The following is a 27,088-nucleotide window of genomic DNA, read 5'->3' as shown; positions in this document are numbered from 1 at the left end:
CACGGGACCTTGGTACGAAAAGTGCCCGCATTATTTAAAGACGGCTCTGTGATTAGGCGGAGGATACCGCTTCAGATTGCAAATTAAGAATTAAAAGCATTTAGTTTAGGGACGGAATACCTCTTAGCTTAGGCAGGGAAAACCGTGCGGCAAACTTCGGATCAATAGCGATTAAAAAAAAAATATTTCAATTTTCAAGCTATACTCAATGATTTGTTAATTAACAGAGCATGTATGCGGAACACTATTACGCGCAATGCATAAACACGTTGCAGGTAACTGCTAATTTCTTGGTTATTTTTAATACAAACCAGACACTAATGTTTGGTTGTAGTGCCAGACATTCAGAAATATTTTTCACCTAATAATATACATGAAAAATTACTCGTCTCTGATTGGCTGAGAGCAGTGCAGTTCAAGTGTAACACCAGTGCAAATTACACATCGAAATTATGGTTTATGATTGGCTGAAAGACTATAGATTTTCCCGTAAACACCTCACTCTCGGTTAATAAGTAGTTAATTATGTATGACTGAGAAAATTCCGAATGTCCACTCGTTCATTTGCACTGTAATGCAAATTGATCATTCGCGTTATACTGTTTTGCTCTCAGGTAATCACAATGAAGTAATCTTCTTGGTCATATTGTGTAATTTTTTTTCAGACATTGAGGGAAGTCTTCAGTAAACCAGAAGTGAAAAAATTCAGCGACGACTCAGACAAGATCGAAATGGCAACAGCATTTGATACGATGTGGGCCATCATACTAGCCTTGAAAGAAGCTAGCACCGCATTGCAAACAGCCGATAAGCCACTGAAGTATAATGTGGAAGAAATAGTTGGTAGTTCCGCGGTAACTAGGACTATAGAATCAAAGCTCCGTAATGTGAGCTTTGAAGGTCTTACGGTAATTGCTTAATTATTTGCTTTTCTAATCCTCTGGTTCCCATAGCGGAGCGGCGGGGGGCAAGTGTTAGGTGATGACTCAAACAATGACTGTGAAAAAGACCAGCATTTTAAAGCGAGTTAGGTGTGTAGGCCCGGGGGGACTCCCATATAAAAAGGAGGGGGTTGCTCGTCGGAAATTTTGAAAACAACCCCTGAAACGTACCATGATCCTGTTTTTTTTTTTCATCCCCAAGAGGTACCAATTGTAAAACAACACATTACCTCCTGTTAATTTTTTTTCGGTTCAGTACCCTAAATGGTACTGCAAAAGCTCCCGCTGTTGACCTTTTGATGCTGGACACCCTAGAGAAGTACCAAAACCGCTTTTTAACTCCTGAAAGGTACTACGAGCAGCCCCGTTATTTTTATTTGAGAGTTCCCCCAGACTACCACGCGGTCTATAGGACCAGCCACTTCACATTTACCCTGGGGGTATTCCCTTATATAGGCTATATAGGTATATGCGGCCCCAAAGGGTAGGGTTTTTAAGCCGTTTTGATCATAAATAGGGTATGGCTCTTGCACTCTAATCTTGAATATTATGTTCTTAAATTAACTATGTTTTTTTAGAGGAAGCTACTTTTTCATCATTATCGATAAGACCATCAACAAAAGCCTTCATAAATTATGTTTGGGGCAACTGTGCCAGCCGCAACGGTCATAAATAGGATATTAAATTTTTGGTCAGGTCATAAATGGGGTATGGAAAACCACAGATTTTGGTCATGAATAGGGTAAGGAAAGGTTTTGGGAAGCGGGCCGCAGACCCCACACATTATTTGTGGGAGTAGCTCCCCAGGATACCCTAACCCCATAGATAAAGGTTTCTTTTTGTGTGTTTTTAGGGTCCGATATCGTTTACTGCCAATGAGCAGAGGGAAGGAATAATAGTAGTGAAACAGTTCCAAGGTACATAGCTTTCTTGATAGAATGTTTTCATCTCAGAATGGATCCAACTCGGTTTCTAGCTCATTCATTAGACTGGCTTTAAGTTGACTATGGTAGGCGCGGTAGCCTAGTGGTCAGCGCGCTCAGTGGACTCCTGATCGAGCGGTCTGGCTTCAAGCCCTAACCAGGGTCATTGTGATGTTTCTTAGACAAAACACGACTCTCACACAACCTCATTCCTTGGCTCTCTATCCTCTGCCTCCCTTGGCCGTTGGAAGAAGAGAGAGCCTGGGAACGAGGTTGACGCTTACAGTGCCCTACATCACCAGCTGGAGTACAATAAATTTAATGCTGAAGGTAACCCTGCGATGGACTAGAATCCCAGCCAGGGGAGTAGAAACACTTCTAGTCGCTCAATGCTACGGAAAGCGGGATAAGCCCTAATGGCTTGGCCTGCTTTACCTTTCTACATTGACTGAAAGTAATGTATTAATTTGGTTTTCATTTACTGTGAAAAATGTGTTGCTAATCTATGTGCGATATGTACATGTTATCTCGTGTAAATTAGCAGTAAGTTCCTTTGCTTGTCCTTTCCATTGCTGCAGTTTTAATTAGTCACCAAAACTCCAGCTACACGCTATAACCAGTCATATCCAGGAGTCCATCACCAGGAGCGTGCAACTACCCCATATTCCTGTCACGGCGTTTTCACAGACCGATGCATCTTTAATTTAAATTTACTGCGAATTCAGACCCCCGCAGGAACCTCAGTGACCAATTACAAGCACGGACTTAAAAATAAAGAGGGAATTAGCGTATTTTATTGTTCTAGTTTTATTTTGTCGACATGTCCACCTAAGGCCGTCATTTTCTTCCTTACCGATGCGCGCTCATATAGACCAGAACTGAACTATTTCGCGGGAAAAGAAGCCTAAAAATAGACCGGTCTGTAAAAATGCCGTAATATAGGCTTAGTATGGCAGTTGCACGCTCCTAGTGATGGGCTCCTGTCACATCTCATTGAGCAGTAGTAGCGTATCTGGATGATTGTTTTTCTGCTTTGTCACTTGTCACAGATGATGGAACGAAGCTAGTCCCAATTGGCCAGCATTTTACAAAACAAAACAAGTTTGAGCTGTTTGAGGCCACCAAGAACTCTTTATGGAAAGGTACAGAAAAGGTGTTACTATTCAATGGGACTTTGTTCGGCCAATGAATACCTCACCTAAATCAGCTTAAAACAGAAAAATGACAAGTCTTGCGCTTGTTCTGCAGTGGTAGTAGGTATCTTCGTTTTTGTGCCGTCGTTTGCAAAAATGTAGCTTGGAATCGACCGAATTCTCGTTTCATGTAGAACTTGGACTAAGCTAGGTGACACATTTTGATCAGCTTCTCTCAAACTCAATAATAATTCTATAGCAGTTTTTCTAGTAGTGTTATGGCTACATTCGCATCTATCAACATGTCAATAACAATTCATCAAGTTTAAACGAAAGAAATCATAACCGTGACGGTGTTTGGATATCGATCTGCGCTATCTCTTTAACACATATTCTTACCTTTTTTGTTTCTCCGTTATTTCGTTTGAGTTGGCTTCAATTGTAAAGAAATATCACGCACTCGATTCAGTGTTTTACCACATTTCTAAACACCTAATGGTTCGTCAAAAATCTGATTCCACTCCGCGTCACAGTGTTTGGAAATGTGGTAAGATAAGATCGCTCGTGTTTTATCTATTACATTAAAGTTGTCCTTACACAGTCAGCTGTATGGCAAGGGACATACTGAGTTAATCCAGAATAGAATTGTTCTAGATATTCTTGGAATTGTTAAGCAAAATGTGGCGTCCTCCGGGTTGTTGTGTTTTTTTTTTTGGTGGAACGTTCTTCAACCACGAGCGAGCGAGTTTTTGAGCGAGAGCAGACTCATTCACCCTGGTTTGTTTCATGTCTTAGCTGTGAAAGGTCTAATGAATTTACCCTTGTTTATTGAAAATGGTGTTCATATCTTTAGAAGTTCGTGAATACCTAATCAGCTCAGAAATAACTAAAGCAATACAATTATCTACAGTACACTTCCCATGACAAAAATGAGTGTATAACTGAGCTAGAATGGGAGATTACCAAGCGACATGATGCGATAGGATCCAGTGATATTTCAGATGTTTATACAATTAAGCCCCTTCTCATGTTTTCTACCCACTTGTTTTAAGAAACTCTAGTAAAAATGTTTTAGATAAATTAGGCGGATAAACGACATAACTGAAATTTGTATAAATTCTTTAAGTTTCTCTCTTTTAGATTAGTAAACTAAAAATGAAATTTATTACCTTGCCATGCATACTTTCAGGGAATAAGCCACCCAAAGATCGGTCAGTTCGATATCAGGAATTTATGATGATCCCGTTACCTCTTATAATAGTCATGTGGCTTATGGCAGCTGTTGGAATCCTCTGTTCTTTGGGTTTCCTGCATTTTAACATCAGCAATGGAAAGAGTAGGTATGACATTTACCGTCGAGGCCGTATACTGATACCGTAAATCCTCGAAAAAGTGCCCGGAGCGCTAATTTCACATTTAAGAGAAGACGCGGGGGGCGCTTATTCGAGGGGTCGCTTAATCGAGGGGGGGGGCGCTTATTTAATTTTTCCCAAATCGTGCACTGACATGATCATTTTTTAAATAAATCATCTCCACGCAAAAAACAACATAAGCTCTTTATCGACGTAAAAATCTGATCCTAAAATTTACATCGCGACACCATTAGAAATTCACGTGGTCACGAACTGAAACAATATACAAATATAATACTACAAGACGAAAACTATGCATCCTTTGCCGTCTCATCACCCGTCCACAAAATAGGGGGAGGGGAGGGGAGCGCTTATACGAAAGGGGGGGCGCTTATTCTAAATTTTGGCCGATAGGAGGAGCGCTTATTCGGGGGCGCATATTCGAGATGGGGGGAGGGGGGGGGGGCGCTAATTCGAAGATTTACGGTATATGCACAACAACAGAAACTGATTTGTTTAGAAGAGATTTCCAAACATTGAGAACCAGTGACATAAAGCCCGCTTTTGGAAAATACCCTTTAATTACATTTGACAGGAAAGTCATAACAGCATACATAAAGTCTCCGCAGTTCAAATATGTGAACTTTCATAAATTAACTTGTATCTTCACTATCTACGGGTATATTACGAACTAGCAACGTGATCAGCTGCCAGTTGGCTTGATAGCTCAGCTGGTAGAGCACTGCACCGGTATCGCAGAGGTCATGGGTTCGAATCCCGCCGTTCAAGCCTCAATTTTTTTTTCAGGCTTTAATTTTACAGTTGCTTAAGTTTTGTATAACTGTGATGATAAATCATGTCTTCACATCTTTCTACCCAGTTGAAGTATACAATATTTCATATAATGACTTGTATCATGACAAAATGCTTATCGATACTGACACCAATTTAGTGCTAAAACTGGCTACTCTTTCAGTTTATGGTCATGAACACGTTTGAAGTAAAATCTATTCGTAGTTTCTCAGTACATATTGATCCCTGGAAAAGTTATTATCCGACCTTCTTTTTGTCGCCCAATGCCCAGCTGATGACCAACCACTGGCGAAGAATAAATCTCTTTTTTTCCTCTTTGCAGAATCATTAAGATGTCATCACCAAATCTCAATAATATTGTTATTCTGGGCTGTATGCTTTGTTACACCTCAGTCGTTTTGCTTGGTTTAGATGCGAGGATCCTTTCTTCAGATGAGTATGGAAGCAATTGTAATGTAAGATATAACTTTTTGTCGTTTGTTTTAAAGAAGCTTCCAAATGACTATCGGCCAACTAAAGCCAAAAAGCACCTAGCCAATGATACGGTAAGGAAAGCTAACTTTATTTTAAGTCGTCAACGTGGGGAGTGGTTGCCTAATCTCCCGAGCCAGGGGCTCACGACAAAAACGCACTACTATTTACATTAACATTACTACTTACAATTACTATATTCGCTAAGATAAAATCATAGAAAACGCAACAATTTTTTTTCTTTACACGTAACAGCCACTGCGTTTTGATCAGCGAAACCTAATTGCGTGTAAGGCGAAGATAGGTCTGATTTTGCACACATATGAAATACGAGACGGAGAACCTCCTAAACTATCTTACAGAACGTTAACACTTAATTTGGTCATCAGGCTCGAGCTGCAGTGCTTTCTATTGGATTTTCCTTATCATTTGGTGCCATGTTCAGTAAAACCTGGCGAGTGCACAAGATATTCACAGCTGCCACGACCAACAAAAAAATGGTGAGATTGTGAACTATAGGGACACACTCACTTGGTAAATACTACATAGTTTAATTTCATTAACACACACAACAACAACATGCGCGGGCGAGGACACCAAAACATATGCATAAGATTATTCTTGCTTGATTTCTCACTGAAATTAGCCTTATAAATAGCTTGGTGGCAGCAAAATGAACATGTCTGTTTACAGTTGGATTAAGCTGAAGCAGGATTATGTACAGTACGATATAACAACTTTCTATAGTTTGAATGAGCGACCTGAACACACCGCGGTAGCATCATAAACCTTTAGACAGGAGCGCATGTCGCTCCTGTCAATAAGTCCTGTCTCATAAACAGTAAAGATCTGTTTGAAAAATTCCGATTTAAAATGTATGTTTTATCTCAAGTAAATGCTTCGTATCTGGAACCGTGAACGCCGGAGATCACTGTTTTCATCTATCCTCGACCAGCTGTTAAAGAGGGATGGTGTATATTCGAAGTCAACCTTTCATTCAAGAACATACGGTATCAAAATTTCGGCTACGGAAGGTGTGGAAGTGTCCATGACATCTTGCCTTTTATGTTTTATCTCAGGCCATCAAGGATCTTCACCTGCTTGGTATTGTGGCAGGCTTGCTAGCTGTCGATGTGGTGTTCTTGTCATACTGGATTGCAACTGATCCGCTCCAAGCCAAAATACTGACATTTGAACATATGGTGAGACATTTACAATGCTCTTTACTTACTTTAATATCTGCAAGATCGCCTTTTAAATCATTGAATGTTCCAAATTAAAGAGACTCTATCAAAACAACTTCTCTTTTCTCGACACACGCGTTTTATGCTTCTCGTATTTACCAAGGCGCATTAAATGTTACGCATATTGTGCGTCTTAAACGTAATATATATTCGTCTTAAGCAAATACGAGCGGAGCCATTCTAGTTTCTATGGGGGCTAGAATATCTTAAGTTTTCAAATATTTTCGCTTGCACACGATTGGTTTAAACACGTCACGTGACTGAATAGCTAAAACTGGGGAATATCCGAGTAAAATTCAACAAATTTCTAAACCGCACGTGTTGCGAAAAAAATAATTGAAGGATAATACACACAATACCCTCCATTTGGCACAGAAATATGCTCGGATATTTGTCCTTGGACATTATCTGTTCCTGAAAGCTCACAGTTCTCCTCGAGTGCTATCTACGCTCTCGGAAAACTGTTTGCTTCTCGGAACAGATCATGTCCGCGGACAAATATCCGAGCATATTTCCGCTAAAGAGAGATTATTGTTTATCTAAGTCAATGTCATAAAGGAAGAGAACGCATCAAAAACGTTTCAGATAGTTTTAGAGTGCGCTTATTACGACACTCGAATTACCTTTTAAAGCCGCTCTATGTAAAATAGCTATAATCTTGGATTATCTATCTGCAGATCCGAAAGAGCGAGGATATTATTATCGTCCCTGTGTTGTACCATTGCACTTGTCAATACAAAACGTACTTCCTAGCCGTTTTATTCGCCTACAAAGGCATCCTTCTGTTATTTGGTCTGTTCTTGGCTTGGGGGACACGTAATGTTAGCATTCCTGCTCTAAATGACTCCAGGTACATCGGGATGTCGGTTTATAATGTGGCCGTGCTGTCCATCATTGGTGCTATTGTGGCTTTTGCTATGGATGGCTCGGTGAATTATGAAGCTCTATATGCCATTACGTCATTGTGTCTGATCGTGTGCACCAGCGTTACTCTCTTACTCGTGTTTGTGCCAAAGGTAAGAATTTAGTCCAGTTCTGGCCCTCTCTCTTTCACGCAACGCTGAAGCATATTTTTGCGTGAGAGAGAGAGAGAGAGAGAGAGAGAGAGAGAGAGAGAGAGAGAGAGAGAGAGAGAGAGAGAGAGAGAGAGAGAGAGAGATCCAGAACTGGACTAGCAAGGATTAAATCTGAAAGCTAGCCACAAAATAAGAACAACACCTCGGGTAAATTAAATGTTCCATCTTTTGGTACAACAGAAGAATCGCTGCTTATATTTTTGGGATTGTCTGTGAAAAGTGTACGATTAAAAGATGAGAGATTACTTAGTTAACAAAATATAAAACTTCATTCGATGTTCTGGTTTTTTTTTTTCCTTTTTTTTTTACTTTTAGATTTACCAGTTTAACAAGAGGGACGAGGCAGTCAATGCCTGTGTTAACCTCGACCTAATAGAGGGGCAGATTTCATCCTGTAAAGCAACACAAACTGATTGGGATATCCCAGAAAGCGCAGGTAAAAAAACAAAACTCTTACCAGCAATGAGATTTTTCCTTAATTTACTCTCTTCTGAGCGTAGGCTCACCGCAAACACCCATGATACAAATCTTGCCCCAAAATATCCATTACTTTTAGCAATGAGCGAGGATGAGTGGAAATTGATGGTGGTATGAATGAAGGTTGGTGGAGATAAAGATATCTGAGAGGCTTCCGAAATTTCTAATCGAAATATTTTTGTTTCTTCGCTAGGAGCCGAGCCTATGACTTTCCAGGCGACAGTGAATTGTTCTACCACTGAGTTACAGCATATTCACGGAGAGTAGGCCTTTGAACAATAAAATAAAAAATAGCGATAGCGTAGGGGTAATGAACGTAACGTCTTATCATATAAAAAAGATCTGACTGTAAGCTTAACCGGCCATTCTATTCTACATCTGCCAACCCAACTTGACATCCTCACCCTCCCTTTTAGGGATTCCTGGAAACCGCTTTCGTAGAAAGAATAGCAAAAATCCCATTTCCGCATGAAAAACCAGGCCATTGCATTGGAAACCCCTCGAGAACGCCAAAGTTCTAAGAAGAAAACCCTCATCAGCTTCTAAATTAAGCAATACCCCAGCGGACTTGCAATAATACATTACATCACATTTCGTCATGAGGGATTTCCAGGGTGCGGTGCAGATTTAAACTGGAATGACCATAGCTTGAGGCGACTAGAGCCATATTGTTACTCCATCACGATGCTAGTACCACATTGGCCGAGGTTAACCCGCAGTATGTCTGTCAAATATAACCATGAAAACTTGTCGGTACCCATTTCCCATTTATGCTTTTTGAGATTTTGAGGCGATTTTAGAGGTTAGAATGCCTTCTTTCCCTCTAACTTGTAGTAATTCATTCATGAATTACTCTAGTTACCCAAGTTAGCAATTAGCCAATCAGAAGCCATGACTACTGTCCTGGTTTCCTGTGATATCCAGTCATTCAGTTGACCTAATATCAACGGGCGTCTGGCGGTATTTGGTCTGTTGAATTCATGATCGAACTTTCTATGGCACGCTTTGCTAGCACATCAGGTTCCTTTGGCCTCGCCATTTTATAATTCAATCTTACCTACCCCAATTTGGAATCACTCCCCCAGACGATATCAAGTCACTGACCTGATATGATCGGATAGGTATTTACAAGTATCGCCAAATTCTAGTATGGTAAATACCTAGTCGTTTCTTTCCAGCACGCGTCGGCGGCATACATCAGTATCGACTACATTAGTATTGAATTGTATGGAGAAGCAACCATTGGGGCCTATGTCGATGGCCGTTGAATAGTGGCAAGGGTTTTTCCAAAATCAGCAAGTGACGCTTTCCATTTGTAATTCAATATCCCGAAATTGTTTTAGGGTGATGAGAGACTGAAAACTGGTAAATTTGGCAAATGGTGAGGAAATTTCCGCCGTTCCGTTCCGGACGGAAAAAGAGAACTACCTCTAGAGGTAGTCTATAATTTTCGAATGGATTTTCCGTAAAATTACTGCTCCATTTGACTGTCGACCAAAAATTGCAGGCTTTTTTGATTAAATGGTAAGCACCGTGTCTTTCGATAAGTGTGAGGACGAGTAATGAAGATAAATAATGTGATATCATTTGTTGATGAGAATTATATATTCCATTGGAAGGCAAACGTAATCACACACGATTGGTCTAAACGCGTCAAGTGACTGAATATGGCCCAGCCAAAAACCGAAACTATCCGATCGAGTGATATTCTCCAATTTGGAAAAGATCCCATGTGTTGCGAAAAATATTTGAAGAATAATAATCACAACAGCCTCTATTTGACTTTAAATATATGCTCGGATATTGGTCCTTGAAAATTATCTGTTCCCCAAAGCTCACAGTTTTCCTTGACCTGAGCTTCGCTCTTGGAAAACTGTTAGACTATTCACATCCCTCTGTTTTCTCGTATTTTTATTCGATCGTTGACAGCGAGGCTGTGAACAGTGTATAGAAAACTGTTTGCTTCTCGAAACAGATAATGTCCACAGACGAATATCATCTGTGAATATTTTCGCGCCAAATGATCATGATGTTTTATACTGATCGGGATGTTTCCTTTACTGTCTGTATCTACAATTTTAGTTTAACCTCATACGCAAGTTAAATTGGTGATTCTTGATAAACTTGACTGATGAAGACTTCGAGATCAGTAGTCTCACAGACGGCTAGATTTCATTTAGAGAACAGTTTTGCTGTTCTTGATGATTAAATTTTGAATCAAGGATTAGGTGTGGTTCATCTCTGGCCCGATAGGTCAATTCTTATGAGAAAATTCTTTGTTTTATCCGTTGATTTTACGTTAATTTAACTGTAACGTACTCTTAACATGACATCATAACGTCCCATACCAAAATGTTAATCAATTAAAAGTGAGTTTCTTTAGAGCGGTTTTCGTTTCAGCGTCGAAAAGTAATTGGTTTTGCATCAGCTACGCTGTATCCTTGGCTTAAAAAACTCGCGCCCTCTTTTTGTCCAATCAGAATAAATCAAAACTAATCGTGACTCGTTCGCACGCGTTTTCCCGCGCTTTGCGTCAGCTACATGTAATTACTTCGAGCTTTGATTGGTTCACTGAATTGTCTGCGTACTTTGTGATTGGCCAGAGTGATTACTTTGGTTTTGTATTTACGAAAACCGCTCTGATGTAACATAGGTTTTCATCAGTATATCTTCTCTAGTGGGTCAGTTTACTTTTAATTAAGGTAAAATTAATATAAGTAGTTGGTTGTAACATTGATCGCCGAAGTCAAAGCATACATATATGAACACCGCTTGTAAAGCTGTGATTGTTTAGAAGAAAGAAACTTATTATAAGATAAGAGGTGAGAAAGAAGGGAGGCAGATAAAAATAGTGAAAGGGGCATTAGAGCGGTTTTCAAACAAGTGTCCATACACAGAAGAAACTGAACATGAAGTAAACCAAGCAAAACTCGAAGGAGAATCAAGTAACCGATGCGAAGCGCGGGAAAATCTGTTTGTAGAAGTCACCATAAGTTGTCATCTTAATTCTGACTCGGAAATAGCCCCAGTTTTTTTCTAAACTAATCACTATTAACATTGCGAAGCTAGACAAAAACCATAACGGATTACTGTCGACACTCAAGTGAAAACCACTCTGGCCCAGAACTAACATGCAGATGACTAAGGGCTGTAAAGTAAAAGAACGATATTAAATAATTCTTAAAGTTCAGTTGAGTTGTGTTTTGACAACTGGAAAGCCTCCACCGAGTCAGTAGAGATCCCTATCCTCCATACGCCTTCGACAAACACAGCGCAGTATGTCTGGCAAGCGCCTGAAGCATGCATTATCGCTCAATTAACAGGCCATTACAATTTAATGAGCGGTGTGCATGCAGGGGGCGGGGGGGGGGGGGGATAGATATTTTTGGTTAAGTGTGGTAATGGTGATCAAGCCGGCAATTTATAAGGGCTGGAAAATAAAGTGAGAGCTCAGCAGGATTTAATTGCAAGATTTTTTTCTGGTTCATGAACTACCTGCATGGTATTTACGGGGACACTTTGCTTTGCAGCGAAATTTTGGAATTATAACGAATGCACACACAGTCTTTATTTGTGTAAACCATCAGAATATTACATATATTACACTAGACGAAAGCACGACCTAAGAATCATGGCCTATTAAACTAATGGAATTTATAGTCTGTATTATAGTGCAAAATAAATGTAGTCAAAGGGTTGCTGATGATACAGCAAAGGTCGAAATAAATTCAAAGTACAAACGCGGCTTGATGGCATAGACAGCCGCAACTCTACTGAAAAGGTCAAAAGAATTCGCCCCCAAACTCACAAGCTTTCACTTCACAACTATGTTAATCTGATCGGAAAACGGCAGTTGTAGCATTTGAGAAATTCACTGCGTAGAGTCATAAAAACATTGAATTTTTTTCAAGAGCTCTAAAACAATGAACTGTACAAGTATGGAGACACGGGACCTAAAGGACAACGGAATATGCAGCAAAATAGTTTTGAAAAATTTAGATTACGATTAAGATCCAAAAGCGCAAAACATATGGGTCACAGACTTCGTATTATTCTTGGGTTCAACTTTTAAATGCGCTGCTTCATCTACAATAGAGGCATTTCGTTTTTCTTTTTTTTTTTTTTTTTCAAAATTGACTGAAGCCTAAAGAAACCCCAAAGTCATGACCATTCAACACAGGTGAAATTATTATACATAATTTACAACTTCTTTCAATGAAAAATCCCGTCAACCATTTTACGTGTTCATCTGCATCTGTGATAACAAGACTGCCGGCATACCATAGATAATTTACACTGTAAGTGCATGCACTCGGAAATATATTAATTCACCAGGAACGGTACACTGAAATACACTCATAACTAGCTACATGTATATAAATTAGATTTTGAGCCCACCTTTTTGATTCCTTTTCGAATCTTAACTCTAACATAATAGCTTACTTGACATTTGAGGACGGGCGCCGATCGATATCTATTTCTTGGTAAAATCTGTCGGCTCTGATTCGATCGAATGTGATAAAACCAATACAAGAAGGGGCATTACAATGTTTATGACTGACTTCATGTATGCATCACGCCGAGCTCTATAGCGCCTCCGTCCATTTGTTCTTTATGGGTCTACGAAAAGGCGAGGCTAAGAATCAAATTCAACAAAACACAAGACAACAAATATCTACCTAAACGTTACTATAAGTGATTATCACCCACGACGCGCGCGACTATTTTCACGCCTGGACTCGCGCGATTATTTTCAAGCCTCCTATAACCATTAATTGGCATTGTTTTATGACCAGTCGTCTCTCTTTCTTTTGTCTAGATTCTTGTGTTTTTTTTTTCTTGTTTCCCCTTTCCCCCGGCATGTTTAGTGATTCCAATCTAACCGGTCTTCCCATAGCGGGCATCCCGCCAGTACTACCTCCGCTCCCCGGGGGAACATTGTTGTTCAACGTTCCGCTCGATCCCCCGGTACCTGGAAATCCGAGCTGCGGACGCGTTCCACCCGAGGGAGATGACTCTCGCTTGTCGTATCGTTCAAATTTGGTGTTCTCAGCTAATAACCGGTCAGCTCTTTTAGGTTTAAAATAACTCGACGCGTAATCTTCATGAGAGCTTCGCGACAAATGCTGAAGAAAACGATCCTCGCTTGGTTCCTCAGGATACCTCCCTAAGTGTCCATTGACAACTTGTCCCTGGTTATTGACTTGGGGTCTGTTAACGGGCGATTTCAGGCCCCGGGGTGGGGTGCTTGCACCCGGCATAATCCCAGGGGTAGGAAGCGTTGTCTTTGTAATGACTAGCTCAGGGATGTTCCACTTGCCGGGTTCTTCATGCCACGTGCTCTCCGATCGAACCTTATCGATGTTGTAATAATTACAGTCGCGTCGTATGCATGGCTGGATCTTGTCCAAAAGCTGTTGTTGAAGCTTGATAATTTGCTCCTGCTTTCGAATCGTTTCTAAGTAGTCTTCGCGATCGCGTTCAAATTCAGTCTGCAGATCGTCTATCTCGGATTGTGCGAATTTCAAATTTTCTTCCATCCGGTTAATAACGTAATCCTTCACTCTGATCTCATCTTGCAAATTGTCCTAAAATTTGACCATTATACCATCATCGTCCATCTTCTTCGCCGCCTTCGCCAGTTTCTCTCTTTACGACAAAGTATAGATCTTCCTCGGCTTTCTTTTCTTTTTCAATTTCTGATCATTTTTCTTCACACCGCCAACAAACTTTTCCTGAAGTTCCTGCAGCCTTTTTACCGACGCATCATTGGGAAGACCTTGACTTAGGAAGCGTAAATCTTCCAACCCTGGTATAAAGTCTTTGACCTCTTGAACACCCTTGATAACCTTGTCTTGTACAGTTTGTAACATGCTCTGATCTTTGCTCGAGATTTACAATTCGCCCTTAAATCCAGGCAATGTTTTGATGTCAAAAATATTTCTGTGGTGTCCATTACAACACTATCAGATAGAATTACTTTGTCCCAGTCGTAAGTGTCCTTTGGTATTTCACTCTTGGACCACACAACTGACACACCAAAGTCCGCGTCACCCAAGACTGATGTATGACCTCAATGGAAATATAATTCTGTTTCAGTCTATCTACAGATGTCCTTACAATCTGGCAGACCATACATCCTCTGGCCATGAATTCTACTCTGCCTCAACAGATATCCTTGAAAACGTTTCACAAGTACTCAAGGACAAGTTTCCTGTTAAGGCATTTTACAGAACTGCATGCTCTAAAGATCTGCTTGACCACGTTGTCGCACATATTGGGCGAGGACAAAACTTTTTGGAACTGGCTGCAGGCATTGTTTCGATGAACTTTAAGGCATTTGTACGCAACAACAAAGGAAGTATAGATTCGAACACTTCCTATGAACGTGTAATGTATCTTTTTGCAAGCAATGAACAGCTAATGCACATGTTTCTTTCCTTTTTTAACAATATGGAAACTATTTATCAAAAACAACTGGAAGCTATACCATTCTCGATACTTGCTTGATCTTGCGATCACACATTCAAAGTAAGTAAACAAATTGGAGTGGTCAGACGCCTTGACAAAGCTTTTGTAAATCAGTTTGAAAATTTATATATTGCACTAAATGAGAATGGTCAAGTTGTGGCCTGGAGGCGTACAAGGAGTACAGCTTTTAAAGAAATAGAACACATTTTAAAAGATTTTAACGCATGTCTGGATGCAAGAAATGAACAGTTAAATAATGATGGATGACTGTTGCTCTGTCCGACCATCCTATAACAGAGTTGTTCCCGGTGTTGCAGTAAAACTAGATCTTTTCCATGCATGTCAGCGTTTTGTGAAAACAATTCCCAAGGGTGATTCCTGCCAGTAGCAACAACTTTCTAGTGAATCGAATTTGGACTTGTATCTCGTGCAAGCGGTAATGAACGACCAGCTAGGAAAAGGGAAACACCAGATCCAGAATGTATAGAATCAAACTTGCAAATGTTAATCGAAAAATGGGAATATTGTCTAACAGAAGAAAGCAAGAAAGCTATAGCTAATATGCAAAAACATATACGCAGTGGCTGTTGCTCTGAAATTCCACCAGGAACTGGCACTCAGAAGAATGAGAGACTGCACAGGCAACTGAAAAGATCACTTCTTGGTAATGCAGGTACAATTTTACCTGAATTTGCCATTGCTGTTTTAACTGTAGTGTTGTATGTTTGGAGTTGCAAGATGAATCCAGATGCAAAAAAAAAACACAGATCAAATGCTAGAATAACACCTGTGGCACCATTAAGTGGGTTTCAACAAAATGTCATACCAGCTTTCCTGCCCAAGAAATTTAAAAGTGCTGATACGTTCAAATAAGTTCCTCTTGTCATGACCGTTGAAGACAATCAAGAGCAATTAAGGTGCTCCTTAAAAACGTTTCAAATGGGCATGAATATTAACAGTATTAATCCTAATTATAATCAGGTTGAAGATCGTTGAAAAATGATAGTTTCGTAAGCTATGTCCAGGACAGAGTACTTCACTTGAATCAGATTCTGTCATTAGTGGAAAAGAACTGCATGTCAAGAGCTCTGGACATTTTCAACTTTCCATTCTCGGACATTAAAAGGATGGTTTAATTAACTCATGGACAAACTTCCAGAGCAGCACCAGAAGACAGAAGCATTATAGACAATGAAATCTCAGTGGAAATGAATCACGAGTGCTAACAACGTCATTTATTAGCATTTGGTCTTCATGTAGACCGAGTGCCTGGAGATGGCATGCAATTGCTGCTTTACAAGCATCGTAACAGCAATTCATTCTTTACTTGTTAATAGTAGTGACCATGGAAATGAGGTACTTGTGAAATGTTTACAATCAATTGGTCTTTTAAACTCCATAGATTCTGACACTGCTCGGCTTCGTCATTTGTTCTGCCAGGAAATTGAAACAAATATTGACAAATATAGCTCATTTGTGGATTTCGATGTAAAGGAAGAACTGAAGAGATTTTCCGAATCTGGATGGTTTAACAGTTACGTGGGAAATCTCTGTGTTTTTGGATGTGGCAACCTACTAAGAATCCCTATTGTGGTGATCACTTCTCTCCCAAGTTCACCAGTATTAACATGCATGCCTTCCACGCCACTAAGCACTTCCTCTATCTACATTGCTTATGATCACTCCTTTCAAGGGCATTATGATGCAACTAAAGGTTAGTTAACGATAAAAATAATATTTGCATTTATTTAGTATTTATTTTAGGATTTAATGCTCCTTCCAAGAGTTTAAGTAAATTCATGGGGATTGAATTATTGATATTTTGCAAATTTTTAACGTGCACCTGCATATCCCGACTCATCTGATTGAGAGCACATTTTTATTGGAGGGGTGGCCAATCGATTACATATATTCCTGTAGCATCTCAGGAAGTTTTGACAGTTTGATTTTGAAATCTCGCACGCCTCGGTGGCAAGTCTAACAAGTCTCATTTTCCTCTGTTTCATTCCATTCAGAAACTAGTCTTTGTTGCGCCAATTTTCAATTTTTAAGGGTCTTGACATTTTAGTGAGTCTCCATGGAAATTATATATAACGGAGTGCGGTTTCTCAAATGCAAGAATTTCTAAAAGAAACTATGAAGCTAAACTGATGTGAAGGGGGAACAAATTTAGATTAAGCCACATGTTTTTCTATGGCATGGCAAGCATGGATGCTTTGTGAAACAAAGTGTGAGCCAGTGACTGAGCCATGAAAGCCATGATTCCTACCCACACCAGAGAAATGGATGACTGCAAGGTATCTTAAGGCTAACTTAGGCTAACCTAGTTTTGTAATTACAGCCCTTATATGGGTCTTCACAAAATCCTTCTCTCCATAGGTGAGAAGAAGGAGAATTAAAAGCTTATAACCCGAATGTTTATATTTAAGCTAACCTGCAGGCCCACTGCCACCACCCCTAGAAAATAATTTTACAACAGGTGTCGTTGCGCACAATTCCAAAGTGTGCAGGTTCTGCTACAATTAATCACAAGTCACTTGTTCAGAGTGACCTGAGGGTCTTAAGACACGCCATTTTTAATAACTGTTATGTAATTAACAATTATTCACCGAAGTGGAGGTAAATATCCATCACTTTCACCGACACTGAGGTGAATAATTGTTTTAGTATATACCACACAAGCTGAATAATTAGCGGACCAAAACTTTATTTTATGTGCGACCAGCGGTCCGAAATTTTCAAATCTCTCGCGCCGGCTGCTCGGAGGTTAATAGTATTTGCTAATCAACTCGAAGTTAACCAATCAGAGCGCGCAAAAAGCACTATTCACTTGTGTGGTATATACTAACAGGAAATATCCATGCCTCTTCCATGCAAGATTTTATGTTTGAAACCCCATCCCTGGAAATTCTGGCTTTGGTTCATACTTTACTTTTCATAAAAAAAATTAAAAAGCATTGAAAAAAATTGGATTTTTCTGGTGCAATACATTATGTAGTAAATATAATTCATAATAACTAGATTTCTCTTTTTAGCTGATTTCAATCCGGGAATAAAGCAATGTTGGTACACACTACTTGAAGGCTTTTAACGCAAAACAAAGACAAAATATCCTAAGAGATGCTATTCACGCCCTGAAAATAATTTAAACACGGGAAACTAGAAATAAGTTAACCTCTTCCCGGCGTTCAGTTAGTTGGGGCGCAGCGCGAAAAACGGCGAGCAAAAAAATAGGGGAGAAGAACGGCGAGAGAAAGCGCTTCTGCGCTTCTCCCCAATTTTTCTCCCATTATTCTCTTAGGATATACTTTCTTTGTTTCGCGTTAAAAGCTTTCAAGTAGCATGTACCAACCTTACTTTACTTCCAAATTGAAATCAGTAATTTTCTACCGGAAAAAATTAAATTCCAACGGAAAAAATACATGGCCGCAGTTGCATGTGAAATTGGCGTACGGGTGACATACACTTTTCTCTCCCTTTTTTTCACTTGCGACTTTGCTGCTACTTTCTTGCGACTTAGGTACGACTTTCCTGCTACGTTCTTGCGACTTAGCTGCTACCTTCTTGAGACTTAGCTACGACTTTCCTGCTACTTTCTTGGGACTTAGCTGCGACTTGCTACTTTCCTGCGAGTTAGCTGCCTGGCCACCTCGCTAGGCAGGTTGCGTCGGCAGGCCAGGTTGTTTTATTTGAAAACAACGTGGACTCCTATCAATAATCGGTAGTCTGTTTTGCCTTGGCTTTACAGTATAGCTATGAAGTTTTTCGCCGTTTTCACTTTCATTTTGGTGTGCTCTACGTCGCTGGCAATGCTTCCATCTTACTCTCCCGCAAAAAGGAACAATGCAGTAATGCGCGACGAGATAATCGAGGACTATTTTAATCTCGGGCTTACTGCACCAGAAATCGCATTATTTCTCGTAAGTGTACATGGTATCGGGATCTCGTTAAGGCAATTGAAAAGAATATTCAGACGGTTGGGATGTACAAGACGTCGGCGTCGAAGTAATTTGAATGAGGTGGTGTTTCTCGGCAATGCAACCTGGCCTGCCGTCTCACGTGGCCCAGCTAGGTAGCCAAGCAGCTAAGTCGAAAGAAAGTAGCAAGAAAGTCGCAGCTAAGTCGCAAGAAAGTAGCAAATCGCAGCTAAATCGCAGCTAAGTTGCAAGAAAGTAACAGCTAAGTCGAAAGAAGGTGGCAGGAAAGTCGCAGCTAAGTCGCAAGAAAGTAGCCAGTCGCAGCTAAGTCGCAGCTAAGCTGCAAGAAAGTAACAGCTAAGTCGCAAGAAAGTGGCAGGAAAGTCGCAGCTAAGTCGCAAGAAAGTAGCAGCTAAGTCGCAAGTGAAAAAAAAAAAAGGGAGAAAAGTGCATGTCCCTTTGAAGCCACCGTATTAATTCACACGGGCAGTTTATTTTTGGAAAGCAAAGTTTGAGTTTGTTTCGAGGCAACACGGCTTTCCAAGGAAACCGAATGTGTAATTTCTCACACTTTCTAGACATGGTCAAAACTGGACTGTTCTTATTTTCTTTCCTATAAGTGGACTGCTAACTATGAAAATCGTGAGTTGAATATACCATTTGGACTGAATGAAATATACGCGATATCAACAGTCCACTTCAGGCGGTGTGAATTTTTTAATAATTATTTTTGTTTCTTCAATTTCTATTTCTAGTTTATTTATGTATTTAATTATTCTTTTCCCTTACCAAACCAAACTCTATTTTAAATGTATTTAAATACTATTTTTAAAAACTGTTTTTAACCTATTTGATGAAATAGAGTAAAAATAGGGCGAAAAGTGTATTTTTAACATAGTTTTCGACTGACTTTAATGGTGTTTAAACCTGTTTAAAACACTATTCTTTTAACTCACTTTTAATTGCCTTTTTTTATTTCTATTTTCTTTTTAATTTTTGTTGCCCTTTCTCTTTTCTCGTTCATCGATTGTCTTGTCTCTCGCTCGGAAATAAAGGCGCATATGATTAAGTCTGGGCACACGTAAACGCAGGTAGTTTCGCCTAATTTAGCGCACTGAAATTCATATATCTCTACGGTCCCATTTCTTGGATATTTTCAGTTTTACTCTCGTTTGAAAAAAGGACTTTTTAAGGCATGTCCATGTACCTTAAGAACCTAAAGCGTAAGGAATATTTCGACTTTTGTACTGTTGATGAGTGATCTCGCCAAATTTCGAAATACTAGCCAGGCACGTATAACCTTTTACGTAAATAGGAAGTGTCAATTAGAACTGGGAATTTCTAACCTTAGTGCCATTTTAGGTCGGAAGTGTACAGCAAGGTTGAAAGCCAACCAAAACACGAGGTCGCCACCATTGAGCCAGAATTTAAATTTAGAAAAAGAATGGCCCTTTCCTTTTGGGGGAGTTTGATAACTGTACCGTTACATTTAACGTCAGCAGTAAATAATTTAGGATTAAAGTTTTTTCTATAAAATGGGTGATTAAATAAAGTTGTTTATCTTCATGTGTTTTTCTTGCTTTATCAATATGCAGATTAAGAAAATTTACATCCGTGTTTGAAATTATTTCAAACACGGCCGTGGTTTTCAACTCGTTTTTCATTGGGTTTCTAAACCCATCCACCTGACCAGAATAAGATGCACTGGTTGGGTAAGAGCTTCATGAATAATTAATGAGACTGAGAATCTCATATGAAAATCCCCTTTCCACTTTTATCAGATGTTTTCAGCTGGTTTATCCGCATTTATGCTAACAAATACTGTAAAGCTTAGCGTAAACATAAACCTAGCTGCTGCTACACGCTTCGTTGACAAAAGACATCTGGATCAGCTAAGGTTAGTCAAATATTGGGATTAAACGATGGTATAGGGCCTACTCTGGGACCTAACGTCGCCGTAACTTCAGGCGACTTTGGGCAATTTAAGGCGACTTTAGGCGACTTAAGCAAAATTGGAAGAAAAACATTACGACTTTAGGCGATGTAAGGCGATTTTAGGCGACTTAAGGCGACTTTAGGCGACTTAAGGCGACTTTAGGTCCCAGAGTAGGCCTGGTATAAATTGTAGTAATCAACCGCTTTACTATCGTAGGTCTTGTCGCTAAGATCTATGGGCGCAAAAATTCCAGGATTGACTTTATCTAAAAATGTTTAATGTAAACTTGCTTTAAAATCTTCTTAAAGGAGGCGGCCGAAAAGCAACATACCATATGGAGTATTTTCTTTTCAAATATGTATTTTTGGCTTTGATCGGTGTTTTGCAGTTGTAACTGGAAGAATAAATTGAGGCATTTAGAGAAGAAAGAATTGAATTTCTCCTTTGGTGGTATAGTAGACAATGTAAAACCCGAAATGAAATTTTCCTTTTTCCGTTGGTGTAGAAGTTTAGTCGAAGGCATTTCTGAGGTGAGGAAAACTTTCGACGTTCTTACAAAACATTTTATTTGCCGAAATTTAGAGATCACGACAGAAAACTTCAAAGGATAACTACAAGTCACGACCATAATGAGGATAATAGAATTGATTTTTCACAATCTTTTAGTGTCGAGGTCGTATGATAGTTTTGGGAATTAAAACTAAATTACTGTTTCGAAAACAGCTCAAAAGGAGGTGTTAGGGAAAAAGCAATTTCCGACTGCTGCGTTTTTATGTCCAAAGTTCATGAAGCGCTGGTTTCAGCGGACCCTAACTTTGAAGATAAAAAGCCAAACTTGAACTTTGCTGAAATAAGTAAGCTGCAACAGCGAACTGACATTGGCGTTGTGACGGCCTGCATAAGTACGATACTTTGAATCGAAGGAAGAAGATAATTTGGCAACGTTTAGCATTATTTTTGAGTGAAGAAGCATGCTACAATTTTGTTAACATTTGATCAAACACCGGTTTAATTTAGGAACAGGAATAAAATATCGAGCTCCTTTTTCTTGTTGTCAAGAAATGATGAGCAGGTCTTTATGAAAAGGAGGGACTGCAACGAGGTTTTCAATGTAGAGGCCTTGGAAATTAGGGTTTTACTTCCTTCGCTATGTCAAAAAGTAATAACTACTTAATAACCGAGAGTGGGGTCGTTACGGGAAAATCTCAAACTGAGGCCTTGCCGTATTGACCGAGCGATAGCGAGGTCAATACGGTAGGCCGAGGTTTGAGATTTTCCCGTAACGACCGAACAGTCGAGGTTATTAAGTTGTTTATTATATGGCTCATGAATTAAGGAAAAGAAAAAAATTATTGCAGCGGAAGTCGTCAATTTACATCCGGCGATGCGCGCGTTTACCGATTCATTCATCGTCTCAAACCCAGTGCAAAACTACACAGTGAACTTAACCACTGCATTACGTATTCCATTAAAAACACACGTTTTTTTACGGGAAAAGTGATTGTCACAGCCTCAAAAAGGTACTTTAGTATCTTGGTGCCACAAGTTGACGGGGGAGTTTTTCCGACTTTTGTGGCGAAACGTCAACGCATATAGAAAAGACAGAAAGTGCTTCAAAATAGTTCAAACCAACTAATGCTTCAGAATGAATTGCTCAGAATAACTCGATCTTCGCATTCGCTTTCGACAACATATCTCCGCCTTCTTCATTCTGGGCTTTATGGATGAACTTTTCAAGCCTTGTGAACGTCTAAAACTTCCTGCAGTTATCAGAAACACTGCTACCGACAGAAACCGCCCGATTGTTTACATATCCAAGGGTAAATTATTCCACAATACAGCTCCGCTGTAGGACAGACTTCTATGACAATAATTAGTGCGGGGCTGTGGAATGGCAGGCGAAGATAGTCCGGAACCATATTATTTACAATCTTATACATCATTATTGATTTATCAACAAGGCGTTGACGGTCCAGTTTAACCCAGTTTACCATTCGCAACAATTCATCAGTACTACGATCGTAATTTCAAAAAGTTATGACACGTGCAGCACGATTTTATAATTTTTGTAGCTTTTGAGAAAGACTCTTAGAACAGGATCCCCACACCGAGCTGCAGTAATTGAGATGCGATTGGACTAATGAATTGCAGATGGAAAGTAGAGTCTTATATGGGACCGAATACCTAATACGTTTAATGGCCCTAATACCAGAAGCAATCTTTTTAGAAAGCTCGTTGATATGACACTCCCAAGTAAGATTTTCATCAATGTGTACACCTGAGGATTTTACAGTCCAGACTTGCTTTATCGGAAACTGGTTAATTGTGGCAGTGGGATTCGCTGTAGAATTTAATAACCTTTGCTTAGAAGCAATCAGTAGGAATTCTGTCTTTGTCATATTTAAAGTTAGTTTGTTGGCTGCAAGCCACACACGAGTTCTCTCCAAATCAAGATTAATACAATTATTCATTGCATCAACATCACTACCAGCAAAAGTAATACTAGTATCATCGGCGTACATCCTTGGTTGGGAATGCTGGAGACAATTAGGCAGATCATTTACATATAATAGAAATAGAAGGGGCCCAAGAATCGTTCCCTGTGGAACACCACAGCGAAGGAACATCTTAGACGATTTCTTCCCTTTACTTAACACGTTTGGGTTCGGTCCTTTAAATAAGAGCACAACCATTGATTTGTGGAACTCTGAATACCATAAGCTTGTAATTTCGAAAGAAGAATAGTATGGTTCACAGTATCGAAGGCCCTCTTAAGATCTAAAAATACAACGGCATTAATGAAACCACGATCGCTGTTTAAAGACCAATTATCAGTCGCTTTAATCACAGCGGTGGCCTCATGGTTAGTGCGCTCGTCTCCGGATCGAGCGGTCCGGGTTCTAGCCCTGGCCGGGGACATTGTGTTGTGTTCTTGGGCACTGAGACACTTTACTCTCACAGTGCCTCTCTCCACCCAGGTGTATAAATGGGTACCGCCGAACTTAATGCTGGGGGTAACCCTGCGATGGACTAGCATCCCGTCCAGGGGGGAGTAGAAATACTCTTAGTCGCTTCATGCTACAGAAACCGCGATAAGCTCCGGCCTGATGGGCCACTTGGCTCGTATGCAGCCTTTACCTACCTTTAACTTAATCAAAGCAGTAACTGTAGAATGAAGCGAGCGAAAACCAGATTGGTGTCTACTGAGAAGATCGTTGTCGTTTAGAAATGATACAACTGATCATGAATAATCCGCTCGAAAACCTTGGCCACAACCGGGATAATCGATATCGGTCGATAATTAGAAGGATCACTCCTACTTCCAACTGTCTTAAAAAGAAGCGTGATTCTTGCACTCCCCCATTCGTCGGGAAAAATATCAGTGTCGATCGATTGATTGAATATCAGAGCGACTGACCCAGAGATTAAATCCGGACATTCCCTTAGCAGTCTGGCTTACACAGAATCAAGACCTGTTGCCTTTCTCTTGCATAATTTATTTAGGTGGGACAAAACGTGCAATTGAGTTACCAGTTACACGCTGGAAACTAAAACAACTGCTGGTTTGGTCAACAAAATCATCGAAGGAGGTGCCCACTTCTTCTATATCCCTCGACAGTTCGGGACCGATTTCTGCGAAAAATTTATTAAAACCCTTTGCGATCTCGGTTGAATTAGTTATTCTCCCTCCATTGAGCTCATAACAAGCTCATTAATTGCAGCTTTACCCGATTTGCGGAGTGTCACCTCATTGATAGTTTCCCATGTCTCGCGGGAATTTCCATTGTAAGTTTCAAAGGTTTTATAACAGTAGGACTTTTTTACAGTCTTGATAGCATTGTACACTTCATTACGAAACTTTTTAAAATTAATCCAATCACTTGGATCGCCTGTCCGCAAAGCCTTAATTTTGAGACGATCTCTCCTATACAACAAATTCTTAAGCCCCGCAGGGTGATCCATGGACTTTTAGAGGCACGAACGTGTTTAGTGCTTTCATTACCTTCATGTTCCATTTCATTTTGTTTTCATTATCCATTTCTCTATGACTGTACCTATTATTTATCATTCCTGAGTTTTAACAAATCGAAATATTACGGCAATATTTCATTGCGTTTTTAAGACAATGTTCAAAGTCCCATCAAAAAACAAAAAACGTAACAAGCTAGGTAAAGACAGGTTACTTTCGAGTGTCAAAAGAGGGTCTGGATAGGGGAGGGAGTGCAAATGTCAGTTGTCAGTTGAAATTTTGTCTATTTGTCAGTTGTCAGTTGAAGTTTCGGCCATTTGTCAGTTGTCTGTTAAGTGGCTGTTAATAATTCACTGAAGACCTAAAACCCCTCCAACATCACTTTTTTAGACGAACGGAATTAAAATTCCATTCGTCTTAAAATTCCGAAAATTTCGAAACGGTGACAAAGGGTACGGAAATTTCTAGGGAAACTTCCAGAAAATTCGGAAATTGTCGAACTTTTGAAAAGCGGACCATTCAACTGAAAATTCCGGGAATTTAAAATAGCAGCAGACCTGTCGATTATCATGTGTTAAACAGATAGTTGGAGGATCAAATTGTAAATGATTAATATTAGCAGACTTAATAGAAAACTTAAAGTAAAAAATATTTCAATGAATTTCGAACGAATATCGAGGGCAAACACCTTTGGTCTGGTGTTAGTTAATCTGTCTACAAATGCCAGTTGTTTGTTTAACTTTCGGGTATTTGTCGGTTGTTAGTTATTTTTTGCCATTTGTCAGTTTTCAGGCCCCCCTCAAAATCGTGCAGGTTCCTTTTTGGCAGATGTTGAGTATTCTAATAATTGGTGAATTTTAATTAAAAGTCTTTCTTTAGTTTATTTTTTGCCATTTGTCATTTGTCAGTTAACCCCGTCCAGACCCTCTCAAAATCGTGCAGGTGCCTTTGTGGCAGATGTTGAGTATTCTAATTGGTGAATTAAGTCTTCCTTTAGTCTATTAGCGACTGAGACAGCTTCAGTCAAACTATAACGAACGAAGACTAACTCAGTATCAACTTGCCCTCTGACATTGATTATAAGGTACAGTAGACTATTTCACATATATCTCAGATAACTCTTCCCTCTTCCCTTAGTATTTGTCCCGGCTTAGACGTCAACGCTTACTTTGGGCTATCCCAGCGTCACTTGGCACTCATACATACAACCTTTATCTATACACGATAAAAGACGTCAAAGCTAACAAGCTTGTGGGGTCGTGTAGTAATAAGATGCATAAAATAACTACAATTAATAGATAAATAATTAATACAGTTAATAAAAAATTAATACAAGAATTAAGTAATTCTTATAAAAAAAATATAATTTTGATAACAACGAATGAGGTCAATAGTTAAAAATAAATAAAATCCGATCCGATCTTTTGTTAATTATTTGTGGGGCTAAAACATTTAGCCAAACAACACCTACATTTTTACTCCTTAACTCAGACAGACTTTCAAAGTCAGAAAATAATCTGAGCAAAATAACTGCAATTTTTAAAGTTCGCTGACGGAGAGGGACATTAGGCTTTGCGGTGTTGATCCTTTCCAATGCGATGATGCAAGGTGAATAAAATCCCAACTTGCGGTGTTGCCTTGATCTCAAACTCTTCGGTGTGCGATGTTGGTGTTTTTCACACTACGGTGTTCGGTGAGATGAAATTATCTGCGGTGCTGCGGTTTCTTGTTTGACCTTTTTTAGACCAAAATTTAGCATGTGCTTATTTTGTGGAAAATTGTTGAGATATAAAAGCACTATGTCCTTATTTAGTAGTATCATGTTTAATCTTAGTTCTAGTTTTAAACCTTAATTGTAGTCTTCAGTTTTAGCTTTTATTACTTCTGTATTTTAGAAATTTAATGTATATTTTAGACTTCTATTCTTTAGAGGGCACTCCTAGAAACAGCCTCTAGGTGATTGGAGGCTTCCCATTTATTATATATGGGGCTAAAAATATATGTTGCGGTGACGGTATATCGTGAACTTTTCTTGCGGTGTTGCAGTGTTCGTTAATTTCTTTTTCTGTTTTTTTTGTTGTTGTTTTTTTTGTTTTTTTTTTGTTTGTTTGTTTTTTATTTTTTGCAGTGTTCCGATGTTCAGAGCATGAGTTTCGAGCATACAATTAATTAACAGTTAGATTATACGCTCGGTATTTCTATGAGGTGACAGTAGAATTCTAAGTAACTTTCTTTTAAATTAGCGATTTCCAATTGTTGCTATATAAATTAAGTAGTATTTAACTTCACGCTGAGCAAAATCACAATTGCAGCTTTACAGTGAATATTTACACATTTTGTCGTTTTGTAGTGATGAACGTCGAG

The 27,088-nt window shown here is 39.4% G+C and overlaps 2 protein-coding genes and 1 pseudogene across 2 annotated transcripts; 2 read left to right on the top strand and 1 right to left on the bottom strand.

Moving 5' to 3' along the window:
- The first annotated feature begins 672 nt into the window (after positions 1-672).
- Positions 673-8,741, top strand: LOC149098437 (gamma-aminobutyric acid type B receptor subunit 2-like). Its single transcript, XM_089278597.1, has 10 exons — positions 673-908; positions 1,795-1,858; positions 2,914-3,006; positions 4,187-4,337; positions 5,485-5,617; positions 6,023-6,133; positions 6,713-6,835; positions 7,555-7,893; positions 8,269-8,389; positions 8,624-8,741. The coding sequence occupies exons 1-10, from the start codon at positions 732-734 to the stop codon at positions 8,695-8,697; spliced, it is 1,386 nt and encodes a 461-aa protein (XP_089134723.1). The 5' UTR covers positions 673-731; the 3' UTR covers positions 8,698-8,741.
- A 4,416-nt stretch (positions 8,742-13,157) lies between these two features.
- On the bottom strand, positions 13,158-13,970 carry LOC149098436 (kinesin-like protein KIF17). The gene has a single exon (XM_089276689.1). It carries the CDS (start codon positions 13,968-13,970, stop codon positions 13,158-13,160), a length of 813 nt encoding a protein of 270 aa, XP_089132815.1.
- Positions 13,971-14,152: 182 nt separating this feature from the next.
- Positions 14,153-16,637, top strand: LOC149098435 (uncharacterized; annotated as a pseudogene).
- Positions 16,638-27,088: the final 10,451 nt, after the last annotated feature.

Source organism: Orbicella faveolata, unplaced genomic scaffold (genome assembly GCF_042242905.1).
Source record: "Orbicella faveolata isolate gen_17 unplaced genomic scaffold, um_ofav_v1 contig_46, whole genome shotgun sequence".
NCBI classification, from domain to species: domain Eukaryota; kingdom Metazoa; phylum Cnidaria; class Anthozoa; order Scleractinia; family Merulinidae; genus Orbicella; species Orbicella faveolata.
Note: the sequence above shows the minus strand (reverse complement) of the source record. Positions and strands in the feature narration are given on the sequence as shown.

What these genes read in the sequence shown, in the direction of transcription:
- LOC149098437 (XM_089278597.1), top strand. Translation starts at nt 732, where the DNA reads ATGGCAACAGCATTTGATACGATGTGGGCCATCATACTAGCCTTGAAA. An exon ending in TGAGCTTTGAAGGTCTTACG is followed by an intron (nt 909 to 1,794) that starts GTAATTGCTTAA and finishes GTGTGTTTTTAG; the next exon opens with GGTCCGATATCGTTTACTGC. An exon ending in ATCAGCAATGGAAAGAGTAG is followed by an intron (nt 4,338 to 5,484) that starts GTATGACATTTA and finishes TCCTCTTTGCAG; the next exon opens with AATCATTAAGATGTCATCAC.
- LOC149098436 (XM_089276689.1), bottom strand. Translation starts at nt 13,970, where the DNA reads ATGGAAGAAAATTTGAAATTCGCACAATCCGAGATAGACGATCTGCAG.